The sequence below is a fragment of the Papaver somniferum genome, chromosome 5, assembly GCF_003573695.1.
Source record: "Papaver somniferum cultivar HN1 chromosome 5, ASM357369v1, whole genome shotgun sequence".
Classification (NCBI taxonomy): Eukaryota; Viridiplantae; Streptophyta; class Magnoliopsida; order Ranunculales; family Papaveraceae; genus Papaver; species Papaver somniferum.
Window position 1 is genome coordinate 93,720,767 of NC_039362.1, and position 13,708 is coordinate 93,734,474.

At 37.5% G+C, this 13,708-nt stretch overlaps 1 protein-coding gene and 1 pseudogene across 1 annotated transcript; one reads left to right on the top strand and one right to left on the bottom strand.

Annotated features, from left to right (window-relative positions):
* The first annotated feature begins 91 nt into the window (after nt 1-91).
* On the top strand, nt 92-8,135 carry LOC113279323 (annotated as a pseudogene).
* A 496-nt stretch (nt 8,136-8,631) lies between these two features.
* LOC113279324 lies at nt 8,632-11,244 on the bottom strand. Its single transcript, XM_026528020.1, has one exon. The coding sequence runs from the start codon at nt 11,242-11,244 to the stop codon at nt 8,632-8,634; it is 2,613 nt and encodes an 870-aa protein (XP_026383805.1).
* Nucleotides 11,245-13,708: the final 2,464 nt, after the last annotated feature.

Below are 13,708 nucleotides of genomic sequence, written 5' to 3' on the forward strand. Positions count from 1 at the left end.
CCTAGTACACATCGAAGCCTCGTGATCTGCAGATCCATCTCCGCCACCAAGTACACATTAAAAAAAATCATCACTGGTCTACTAGCTCAACATGCACGGTCGACCACGTAAACCCTTAGAACCAGAAAATAAACAAGTTTCATTACAGAAAGCTACTGAGTTACGAATTCTTCAATCTCAACTCCTTCATAATCACCACAATAAAATGTAAGTTTTATATGTTTTTTCTTTGATACTGGTATTATTGTGAATCCTACATGATCATGATATTGATTTCTCTAATTAGTTATTTATATTTGTTTACACTTCAGTTACACCAAAGAAGCGCTAGATATTAGCGCAAAGTTTGATGCAGGGCATACTACAATTCCAGAAGATTCCGCTTAGAGGTTTGGCTTCCATGGTTTCCTAGTTTCAGTCTTTCTTATTTTTAGGATTCTTTTAAATTTCCTTTTAGTTTTCTGTTTCCTAGTTTAGTTATTCTTCAAACCTATATAAAGGCTAGATTAAGTCTTGTAAGAGCAATCTATTACTCAATCAAATTATTAAACACAAAACTTATCTTTCTCTTCTTGCTTGAATTCTCTTCTCTTCTTGCTTATAGCAATCTAGTATTGCTTTCTTTTACCTTGTTCCACATTAGTTGGTATCGACCGCTTAGTTTTAGGTTTTCATCCTATAACTTGATCCTTTACATCGCTTCCGCAACACCTTTCAGTCCTTTTTTTAGTTCCTTTTCGTATACAAAAAAAAACAAAACAAAAAAAAAATAATATGACTGCTCAACCAGTTACTCTAGCAGCAATCGAAGCTCTCATCAAATCCCATACCCAGATTTTGGCAAAAAACATTACTGAAGCTCTTGAGAAGTCCATGGAGGAAAAATTAGGGTTAAGAGATACCAAGCTTGACACCATGCAGAATCAACTTTTGAAGGTTGCAAAACATATAAATCTAGATTTGGATATGCCTGAGCTTGTAGACTTAGAAGGAAAAACTAAAGAAGATATACTTCAGTTTTTACAGAATGATGATGTTAGCCATTCACGTCGACAACCTAGCCATATTGTGCCTTATACTCCACCTCTGGCTACACCTATCTTAGCCAATCCAGTTGATCTTCAGCCAGGTCAGCAGTCTCACTCTCTGCAACCAACTCCTCCTACTACAGGGAATCGGTTTCATAACAGGCAACAACAATTTCCAGAGCAACAGCGAGCTAATAATGCTTATACAAAATTTCGTGGAGATAAGTTCAATAAATGTCAGCAATCGGGGCACACTTCTAGTGATTGTCGGAAATTCAATGCTTTGATTGGTGAACCTCAGTTCATTAATGAAGTCACTGGTGCGCTTAATGAGTTCGAAGATGAAGACTCACCTGGTGATGAAGACGAGTTTGTTGGGATGATTCGTCCATTATTTCTTACTCAACAATGCAAGTCTCAGAGACACAGTATTTTTAAATCAAGATGTTATATTGGGGGTAAAATCTGCAAGATGATAATCGATAGTGGCAGTGTGGATAATTATATTGCTGATCACGTAGTTAAGAAGCTTGAACTACCAGTAACTTCTCATCCAGAACCTTACCCTGTAGGATGGGTTAATGCCTCTAGCACACAGAAGATTACTCTTCAGTGTTATGTGTCATTCTCTTTTGAGGGTTATGAAGACACAGTTCTATGTGATGTCATTAATATGACGGCAACCCATCTTCTTCTTGGCAGACCTTGGCAATACGATCTTCACGCGGTTCAAAATGGATTCGAGAATACTTACACTTTTGTTCATAATGGGAAAACCAAGGTTCTTAGTCCATCTAATTCCACTTCAAACTCTTGTGCGCAGACTGATGCTGTCGTAGCCACTGTTATTCGTTCTTTGCACCCACAACATTCTTTACATTCCCATGAAGATTCTAAGCCTATGATTGAGTTGCCTGCAAAGGTGAAGCCCTTATTATTTCAATATAATGTTTTATTTCCAGATGAACTACCAACTGCGTTACCTCCTTTACGGAATATTCAACACTGCATCGATTTTATTCCTGGAGCCTCTTTACCAAACCAAGCACACTATCGCTTGAGTCCTGCTGAGCATGATATATTACAGGGAAAGGTAAATGATTTGCTTACAAAGGGTTTGATACGACTTAGCAACAGTCCTTGTGCCAGTCCTGCCTTCTTGGTTAGTAAAAAAGACAATGGATGGAGGATGTGTATCGATTGCAGAGCATTAAATCGCATCACCATTCCTTATAGATTTCCGATCCCGCGTATTGATGATATGATTGATTTACTGTCGGGCTCTATTATTTTTACTAAGTTGGATTTACGCAGTGGTTACCACCAAATACGCATTCGAGGTGGAGATGAGTGGAAAACAGCATTCAAGACACGTGAAGGTTTATATGAATGGCTGGTCATGCCATTTGGGTTATCTAATGCACCTAGTACTTTTATGCGACTAATGAATCAGGTTCTCCAACCCTTTCTCAGTAAATTTGTTATTGTCTATTTTGATGACATACTAATTTTTAGTCGCAGTGAGCCAGAACACCTCCAACATCTTTCACAAGTGTTTCAAGTTCTTGCTGACAACTCTTTATATGTTAATTTGAAGAAGTGTACCTTCATGGCTTCTTCAGTAACATTTTTGGGATATGTGATTTCTACTGATGGTATTCATGTCGATCCTTCTAAAGTTCAAGCAATTGAAGATTGGACAGTTCCTACTTCTATTCGTGTTCGTAGTTTTCATGGTTTGGCTTCTTTCTATCGAAGATTTGTGAAGAACTTTAGCTCTATTTCTGCACCTTTGACTGACTGTCTCAAGAAGGAGAAGTTTGAGTGGACGGAAGCAATGGATAAAATCTTTATTCTTCTTAAATAAAAGCTTTGTGCGACACCAATTATTGCACTTCCGAATTTCAACAAGCCTTTTGAAATTGATTATGATGCATCTGTTGTTGGTATTTGTGCAGTATTATCACAGGAGGGTCATCCAATTGCATATTACAGTGAGAAGAATTCAGATGCACAAAAGAAATGGTTTACATATGAATTAGAGTCATTGGCTCTTGTTCAATCTCTTAAGCAGTGGCATACTTATCTTATACATAGGGAATTTGTTGTCAACACTGACAACCATGCTTTGAAGTTTTTGAATACTTCTGCTAAAGTTAACAGAATGCATGATCGATGGCTTTCCACACTCAACAAATACACTTTCTCCGTGAGACATAAAAGTGGCAAATTGAATCAAATTGCTGATGCCTTAAGTAGAAGAAGTCATCTATTAACTACAATTCGTAATGAGAGTTATTCATTTGACTATATCAAAGACATTTATCCAGAAGATGAAGATTTTGGCAAACTATGGGATCAATGCAGTTCTCAAACTCATGGGGTTGATGATTTTCTTATACAAGAAGGTTTTCTTTTTAAAGGGAATCGATTATGTATTCCTCAAGGGTCTTTACGTTTACATCTTATGCGAGAATTACATGGCAGTGGTCTTGGTGGTCATTTTGGGAGAGATAAAACCATTGCCCTGATTGAAGAAAGATATTTCTGGCCATCTTTGAAACGTGATGTACAAAAGTTCGTACAAAAATGCATGTTCTGTCAGAGAGCAAAGGGTACAATTCAAAATACCGGGTTGTATACTCCTTTACCAGTTCCTGATGCACCTTGGGTTGATATAAGTATGGATTTTATACTTGGTTTACCTCGTACTGCTAGAGGTAATGATTCTGTTATGGTCGTAGTTGATCGTTACTCTAAAACGGCTCACTTCGTGGCTTGTAAGAAATCAACTGACGCTTCTAATGTTGCTTCTTTGTTCTTTAAAGAAGTAGTAAGATTGCATGGGGTTCCAAAGTCTATCACTTCTGACCAAATTTTTGAGTTATTTCTGGAAAAGTTTATGGATGCGCTTATGCACAGTTCTACAATTCAGCACAACTTCACATCCGCAAACTGATGGACAGACTGAGGTTGTTAATATATCACTTGGGAATTTGATTAGAGCTAAGTGCATGGATAATAGTAAGCAGTGGGATGTGTTATTGCGACATATGGAATTCGCTTTCAACACTTCTGTGAATCGTTCTACTGGGAAAACACCATTTGAGATTGTGTACTCTAAAGTACCTAATCATACTCTTGATTTGGTAGCCTTACCCACCACACAGAGTACAAACACTGCAGCCGACTCTTTTGTAGACAAAGCAACTGAATTACATAATGAAGTAAAATCTAAACTGGAGAAGTCCAATTCTAAATATAAAGAGGATGCTGATAAACACAAGAGGTTTAAAACCTTCAAAAAAGGGGAGCTCGTGATGATACATCTAAGAAAAGAGAGATTTCCAGTGGGTACTTATAACAAAACCAAGATGAAGAAATATGGTCCTTTCAAGGTTTTAAAGAAGATCAATGATAATGCTTATGTTATTGATCTACCAAATGATTGGAATATCTCCAACATATTTAATGTTCAAGAGATTTTTACGTTTCATGGTGACAATGAACTTCTGGTTTGTTTGGACAACTCGAGGACCAGCTTTACTCTAGAAGGGGGGACTGATGCAGGGCATACTACAATTCCAGAAGATTCCGCTTAGAGGTTTGGCTTCCATGGTTTCCTAGTTTCAGTCTTTCTTATTTTTAGGATTCTTTTAGATTTCCTTTTCGTTTTCTGTTTCCTAGTTTAGTTATTCTTCAAGCTTATATAAAGGCTAGATTAAGTCTTGTAAGAGCAATCTATTACTCAATCAAATTATTAAACACAAAACTTATCTTTCTCTTCTTGCTTGAATTCTCTTCTCTTCTTGCTTATAGCAATCTAGTATTGCTTTCTTTTACCTTGTTCCACATTAAAGTTATTGGGAAAAAATCCAGAATTCTACACAGCTGTGGAACATTATCTCTTATCAGAAACAAATAAAGATTTAATCAAATCAGCTCTTCATGAAGAACTGAAAACTGTATGTTTTTAACAAGAACTGACGTTTACCCCAGATTGAATCAAATTTTATTTTTTAGTTCTTACGTAGTATTATTTATATAGTTTATTGAATTATATATGAATTTGTGTAGGTAGAAATTTCTTTGGAAAAGAATCCTAAGTCATATGTGGCCTGGTATCATAGGAAATGGATTTTACTGAAGGGATTATCGTCTTTGGATCATGAATTTAACTTACTCGAGAAGTTGCAATTAAAGGATCGGCGAAATTTCCATTCTTGGAATTACCTGAGGTGATTATTGTGTGCCGATATTGAATCTTGGACAAAAGTTTATATAATAAATTTCTGGTTGCTTTTATCATTTTCTTACTGGGTTTCTCGCGGCATTGGGAATTGTATCAGAAAAGGAAGAATTGGAATATACAAAAACTATGATTGAAGAAGATATTTGTAATTATTCTGCATGGCACTATAGAAGGTGTTGGTTTCTTACTCTCTTTGATTTAATTGGCATTAATCTTAGACTTTGTAGGTGTACCATGTGTTATAACGCATGAGTGCACCTTCATAGCAGCATGTGTCGAATGCGCTTGTCACTCTAGTAAATTTTTTACAAGAGATTGTTGAAAGGAAAACTACACATTGCAAGTTTTAGTATCGGTAGTAATAACTAATAAGGCATTGCTGATTGATGTTAGTATCTCTTAATATGTCTGTGCTTTTGTATAGAGTAGCTTTTATAATTTTTAAATGGCAATTATTGTTGTCTCAGACCAATTCAATCAGGTGTTAGAAAATAATTTGTTTTTCGTTTTTGCAGTTCTTATTTGCTGAAGCAAATAGCTAAGGGATCTGATTCGAAGGAAATGGTCTTAGAAGAAGAGTTTAAGCTTGTACAACATGCACTTGCTACAGAAATAGAACCAGATGAACAATCTGGTTGGTTTTACCATTTTTGGCTGCTTAATCAAACTACGACTTCATATGCTCCTGTGCTGGTTTCTTCCTGGCCCATGCATAGTTTAGATTTGATACGGAAGACTGGATGGTTGTATGCTATCTCCGTGCACAAGATATTATTCAGATAAAAGAGTTTTCCCCTTAATTCTTTATTTTAACGAAAAGGTTGAAGGTGTAAACTCGTCGACTGTAAACATTAAGTATATGTTCAGTAATAACGAAGACACTAGTTGGGAACCACTTTCAACAAACAACTCCGGGTATGCCAAAGCTTGGGTGACATACCTGAAATTTCCTGATGAAAAAGACCGTACCACAAAACGTTATCCAGTTGAACTTAGTGTAGGACATTCCCATGGTATCATTTCATCTCGCAGGTCAAACTACGACTTCCCGTCGCGATTTACATTTACAGTACGAATTGATAATGGGAACAGTGAAGCAGGAGTGGATGCTGACAAAGTTGTATGGACAAATGATAGGTGTACTGACGAGGCACTTCTAGAGGGTCTGAATTCTTTGTTATCTTACCGATTTCAGGACATTGTCCCAATAGCTTCAAAGTGGCAAATAAAGAATATAACTAAAGAGATTGATCAAATTCGCGAGTTGTTGTCATCGGATGGGAACTGGTACTGCTTTTTTTATTAATGTTAAATTAATTATTTGTATGTAGTTTTCGATCTCTCTCTCTATATTTACTGATTCTATTTTTCTCTTTTAGTAAAATGGTAAAGCTTACACTTGCACGATTGTTGATTGCCCATGACGCAATAATGTCATACAGTGCTAATTTTGCACACAAGAAGGTAAATAAAATACTGCAGAAGTCCTTGAACTGTTTACTGACTTGATGAAGTTGGATCCATCACATGCAAGATATTACAAGGACGAACACAGTTTAGTATTGACGGAGAAGGTAACTTTTTTCTTGTTTTTTTTACTGGTGTGGTTTATGCTTATAGTTGGTTTATCTGCATTGGGGGAAGTAAATCTGTTGTATGTATCTCACTGCACAACTCATAACAAAATCGTTAATATGGTAGTGCAGTTAATCTCCAATTGGAAATCTGTGATGAAGGTCTGCCTTTACGAAAGAGAATCAACTCTTTCTCAAGACTTTTTATGCTTGGGTCTCAATAACTTTTCATTATCTAGGATTGGATTCTCTGAATGTCTTTTGTGGGTTCGAATGTTGGATCTCAGCCGCAATGAACTTCAGTCAATTGAAGGTAATTTTTAAATTATTTTATGATCTTGAAATGAACCAGTCTTCTATATTCCTATTCAATACGCTTACAAGTATGCCATGCCGAATGAAACTATATAGAGATATGAGAAAGTGGTTGAATAATTGTTGGGAGTCCGCAAAGGAGATTTTGAAACCGAGACCCATTTTTATAGCATAGCCTCATAGGTTTATGGTGTATAAATACATATACCCCATTTTAAGCAGCCTGTATTTTTATGCATATCCCGAAAGGCCAACATTCAAATTTGAATTGGTATTATTTGGTTTGTCTGTTACATGCCTGTTGGAATTTTAGGTTGACGACGGTTTTGACTAGAAAAATAATATGTGAGACAATCAATGAGCTTTTTCTGTATATATAGAGTGGTAGCCTTTCCATTTTAATTATTGATTTGCACATTTTGTGACTAGAGAAAACTACACACCAGAGTTAAAGGAGTCTACCTTAGAGGAAGGTGGTGTAGTTCCACTGCAGGTTTGTGAAGGATATAATTAAGCACAAAGAAGCAAAATGTACAAAAGTGATGTGTATGATAAACTGGTAATAAATAAGTTTTTAATTCCTGTGATTATTATTTGGTTTCTGTGACAGGTTTGGAGGCACTGCAGCTTCTCTCTTGCTTGAACCTGAGTTATAATAAGTTTAGAAGCCTAACTGCACTAGAGCCTTTGAGAATGTTGCAGTCATTAAAAATATTGGACATATCCTATAATGAGATCAGTTTACACTCCATTAAGACAACGAGTTACTTGTGCTCTTCTCGTCTATCCTACACAATAGAGAACAATGAAGAGACAGATTGTTGGGAAGCGGTGTTGTTTTTTAATGGTCTACAGCTAATCCAACTTTCTGTAGAGGGCAGTGCACTTAGCAATGAGAAATTTCGTCCATTACTGGTTAAGATTCTTCCCACACTTAAATGGCTAGATGGCGAAGCTATAAACTAATCCTTTCCTGCATATATCTCCTCCTCTTTTTTTTAGTTGATGATAGAAGAACCCAAAAGACGCTGCTGAGTCTCAGAAGATTTGGAAATTGAAGTGGTTCTCAGCAGACTCATGAAGTCCATGTTTATTGTTCTTGTATATAAAAACCTCTACTATGGCTCTGTCTTGTACAAAATTAAAAGTTAAAACAAAAATGATTCTTTATAATTTTTTGTATGTATTTAAACTGTTCGTGCCACAACCGCAAGCGGAACGTATATAGCGATGTTTGAATATAGAACAAATATAGCGATCTGAAGGTGAAATAAAGAACAAAATATTTCTATTGAATTTGCTCAAATAGACTTGTCACTCAAATTGTGAGAAACTTTTTATCAAAATCCTACAAGAAAGAAAGAAAAATAATTCCTAGCATAACTTCTTTTAACATGCACCATCGACATGCATGTAACATGTTCAACAGATTCTTGAATCATTCTTCATTGAGGAAGAAGATTCAATCAACTACAACAAGCTTGTTATATTCCTCGCCAGAGATTGCTTTTTCCATCACTCTAATGGGTGTAAACTCGCTAATATCCGAACCCTCGAGAAAAAGTGTCAGCAAGTTCTTTGAATATCCGCTAACGAGTGCGACACCCTTTTGTTGTGCCACCACTGGAGTTGAGCTAGAGTCTCTAAGGTTCCAAAACACAATCTCCGGCACCTTCATGTATCCTTTGTCTCTAAACTTCTTCTCTATCAATTGGTAGTCCGTCTCCCAGTCATTCCCTTTTGGGTCTGAGTCTGTCGTATCATAATCATTATTTTTTCTGGCCTCATCGAACTCCATGTCGCTGAACACGAATAGCCTCTTTATCATCTGATCTTCCTTTAAGTTGCCATCAACTGCTACTTGCAATATTTGGTCAAAAACCTTCTGGAAATCAGTTGACATCTCCCAATCCATTTTTTTAATGGATTTTATCTTTGATCTCAAGTTTTCGCCTTCAATCTTCTGAAGTTGAGGTTCTGCGCTGAAAGTTATCAGTTTTCCTTTCCACGGTTCTTGACTCATGTCAGGTATTAACAAACCAAGAGCAACAGATACCTCCAATGGAGTCCCTGCCATACTACCAGATACATCACAAATGGCAAGACAATCATTCAATTTTCCCATTTTCGACATGTCATCTACCATTCGTTGCCATTGCAGCTCCGCGACATTACAATCACCTTCGTCTTCCTCATCATCCAAAGAAGCTAATATCTCGTGCGGTAACAGTGCACCAGCAGCAATCTTTGTCTCTCCTTTTTTAACACTCTCTAGATACTCATTAAACCGTTCTTTATCATGTTCTTCAAAGAAAGTCTTGTACTTTTTCATAGCAACGGATGAAACACGGTTATACGGCAAAGATTCCCAGTTTTTAGAACTCATGTAAACTTCAGGCAATTCTAGTACTTTACGAAGAGGAACCAAGTATTCTCTCCTCAAACGATCACGAACACGATAAACATATTGAGCTTCTTCAATATTTTCATAGTCAGGGTTGGAATTACGCGGGAAAATCCTTCTAGCAATACTTTCACATAAAAGAGTAGCTTTGTCGAAACAAGAATTCAGAGAAGGACACCATTTCGAAGCCAAAGTAATCTTGCCAACTTCACCGGAGCTCAGATACTTCAAATCAGAAGTTAAAAACTCGGCGAAAAGATCAGATACTGCATCATGCAAGATTCTATACTCGGTGTCTTCACCATATCTCTCAAGTGCTCGTTTAGACAATTCAATCGCCTTTTCTTTTCTACTCTTCTTCGGCTTGTCGAGTTTACTCCCGGATTTTGTTTTCATCAGTTTAGATTTTCTTTTGCACTTCTGGTTGGCATGAACTCGTTTACCATTCTGGTTTTTCACTGGGTAATTATGTTTTTCTTTCATCCACTCTCTCTTCTGAACTTCTCGGATATCAAGGCCTTCATGAAGTCTATAAAGAATTTCAGGCAAATCTTTGAAATATCCAAAGCCAGAAATAGCTTTAAGGTTCGAAGCTAGGGTTTTAGGGTGGTTCTTATGAAGCCACAATGCAGCGGCATAAAACCCTTCTTTAATAGATTTTCCAGTTCCTCTAACACCTCTCAAGTTACATATCAACTTCAAAGCTGTTAACGGGTCATGTTTCCAAGCCAACTCTAACCGTCGAGTCATGCTTTTGTGTGGTGTATCAGGAACTACATGGAAGAAGAAATCAAGTAATGGGTTTCCACTTGCAACGTATGTTGCTGATCCATTCTCTGTAAGACCTCTGACTGGAGAACAAGAACGAGATGGAGATCGTGATAGAGAACGAGACCAAGAATTTCTAACTCTAACTGGAGAACAAGTACGCGATAAAGATCGAGATAAAGAACGTGACAAAGAACTAGACGGAGACCGAGATAGAGAACGAGACGGAGAACAAGAACGAGAAATAGAACTAAACGGAGACCGAGATAGAGAACGAGGCGGAGAACGATATCGCTGTCTAACTCTAACTGGAGATCCAGAACGAGGCGGAGAACGAGACAAAGAAAGAGATCGAGAACGAGACCGCCGTGTCACTCTAATTGGAGACCGAGACAGAGAACGAACTATTGGGGACCGAGACGGAGAACGAAAACGCCGTCTAACTCTAACTGGAGACGGAGAACGAGACCAAGAAAGAGATCGAGAACGCCATCTAACTATTGGAAACCGAGACGGAAAACGAAAACGCCGTCTAACTATTGGAGAACGAGACCAAGACAGAGATCGAGAACGAGACCGACATGGAGAACGAGACCGCGGTGTCACTCTAACTGGAGACAAAAAACGAGACGGAGGAGAACGAGGACGCCGTCTAACTCTAACTGGAGAACAACGCAATGGACGATATGGAGAACGAGACTGCTGTGTAACTCTAACTCGGGAACGACGAGACCGCTTCATAACTTTAACTGCAGAACACGAACGGTACCGAAAAGTAGAATTCATAAAATCGTGAAGGTTATTAACCATTAAGTCCATGAAAGTGAAAGCAGTTTTTTGAGTTTGGCGGTGGATTGATGGAGGACCAATGAGTTGAAACTCAGTAGCAATAGAAAAAGACATTCTTGCTAGGGTTTTTGATCGAGAAGAAAATTAGGTATGCGAGTATGAGAAGATCTCTGTCAGTTTATATGTATTTATATGTTTACTAGTACATGCAAGGTGATACAGTATTTGAAGAGGAATCGAGATACAGGCCCGGGGAGGTAATTTGTTGGGAAACGTTTCCTAAGTTTGGGACAATTTCCATATTCGGATAGGTTTCCTTAATTGATCACTAGTCTAGTGAAAACAAAAGTCCGTTTTATAGGAGTCCAAATCTGTTCACACTCCAACACTCCTCTACGAGTGTATATTTCACATATTTTTGTGATTAGTTGATTAATTAAGTGATGATCTCATTATTCTCCATGTTTAGAATCACGATCCTCGTTACATAACTTCCTAAATTAAATCGAGGGTAGATATTAAAATGTGAAATATACACTCGTTAAGGAGTATGCACGAATTCGCATTTGTTTTATAGTTTGGAAAAATCATGCAGAATAGAGGATGGGAGGAAACGTTGCTGCAGACAAGGGAGCAAACGTCGTCGCAGCCAATTCATCCGTCGGGATTATACGTATAAACTAGATTGTGTGCCCATGCTATGCACCAGGCCTATTTTTAATTCTAACCGTATTTTGGGTTTGATGTGGTGTGGCGCGTCATTGCCCCTTCCTGTCTGGATGCATTTTTAATTAGGTGTGGCGGGGCAACATGATGCATTTTTTATTAGGTGTGGTATGGCTTCGCCCCGCCGCGATGTGTTTTTTATTTGGTGTCTTGTGGCTTCGCTCCCGCCCTGTGGGAATGTATTTTTTATTATGTGTGGCTTGCCTTCGACCCGCCTCGTCGGGATGCCTTTTTGATTTGGTGTGGCCCGTCGTGATGCCTTTTTGATTCGGTGTGGTGTGGCTTTATGCCGTTCCGTCGCGATGATTTTTGGTTTAGTGCCTGGTGCGTACTTCTCAAAGCAGTTGCAATTTTCCACCAAAACGATAGTGAAAATTATTAGTCGTCAGTAGCATTATTAAGGGCCAATTACAGAATGGTCATATTTTTTGAAATTCGTTCACAAAATGACCATACTTTTGTATTTCGATTACAAAATGGTCACACTTCCATCCGATTTAACATTTTTGAATAAAACGGTGTTAACTTTTCCCATAATATCCTCCTCCAAAATACCCTCTTCATTTAATAAATTGGTTGATGTGGTGGTGATGAAGCTGTGGTGGTGGTGGTGGTGGAAGCTTGAGAATCTTCACTAAACCCCAGAGGGGAAGCGATGAATCCTTTGACTGAATGCGGTGTAACGATCCTGAATGCGTTCTAACGAACCTGAATGCGTTCTAACGAACCTGAATGGGATGTAACGATATGTAAGCGGCGGCACCACCACTTACAAATAGCACCACCACCGTCAAAAAACTATAATGAAAGTAGAATTTGAAGTTATGTATGGAAGGATATGTAGGTAATTTCATTATCATATTGAACTGTGAGTCACCACTTAACTCTCTATTTAACGGAAGTATGATCATTTTGTTAATAGTTCGTAACAGTATGACTACTTTGTAACTCGGATCTTAATAGTATGACTGTTTTGCAATTTTTCCCATTATTAATTAGGTGTGGTGTGGCTTCGTCCCACCCCAAAGCGATGTATTTTTGATTTGGTCTGGCATTCAGTCCCGTTACGGAATATTTTTGATTAGGTGTGTCGTGGCTTCCCCGTCCCGCCGGATTGCATTTAGATTTGGTGTGGCGGGGCGTCGTCTTTGAGCATCGTCACAATACGAAGCTAACTTCAACAGATATAGTTTGCCTCAATTGAGTTAGGTGTTTACCCTTCCCATTTGTAGTATATAAACGATGGTTTTGTTACCTTCTCCATCGTTGGAGAATCCTGCTTAAGAAACGTAAACCAACGTCATCAAGAGAAATGTTACCATAACTTTGAAAAGTGGCGTGCTTATGTTAAAATTACACAAAATTGATTAAAAAGATCAAAATTAATAATATTTGGGTGAAAAAGACATCTAAATTTTGATACTGTTTAAATGGACAAAAATATAAAAATAGCCAGGATGTAACCAGTTTCATCCCACCCATTTTTGAATACTTTTTCTTATTTTTAATTTACATCAGGATGCATCCAGTTTCATCCTCGCTATTTTTTAAGTTTAAGCCAGGATGAATCCAGTTTCATCCTTGTTATTTTTTTTTTTGTCCATTTCACCTATACTAATTTTTACTCGTCCATTTGAACCATGTTTTAAATTTATCTTGGACAAATGATCCATTTTCCGTTAAAATTATAAATAAATCAAATTCTAACTTGAGCATCAAAATATTAACTTGGTTTCTTTGAAATTATTTTACTGACAAATATTATACAAAAGTAACGACACTAAAAGCGACTGAGTATCAAATGTAAATGACACCACCAACTGCAAGGAAATTGATTCAGTTGTTCAGAGTG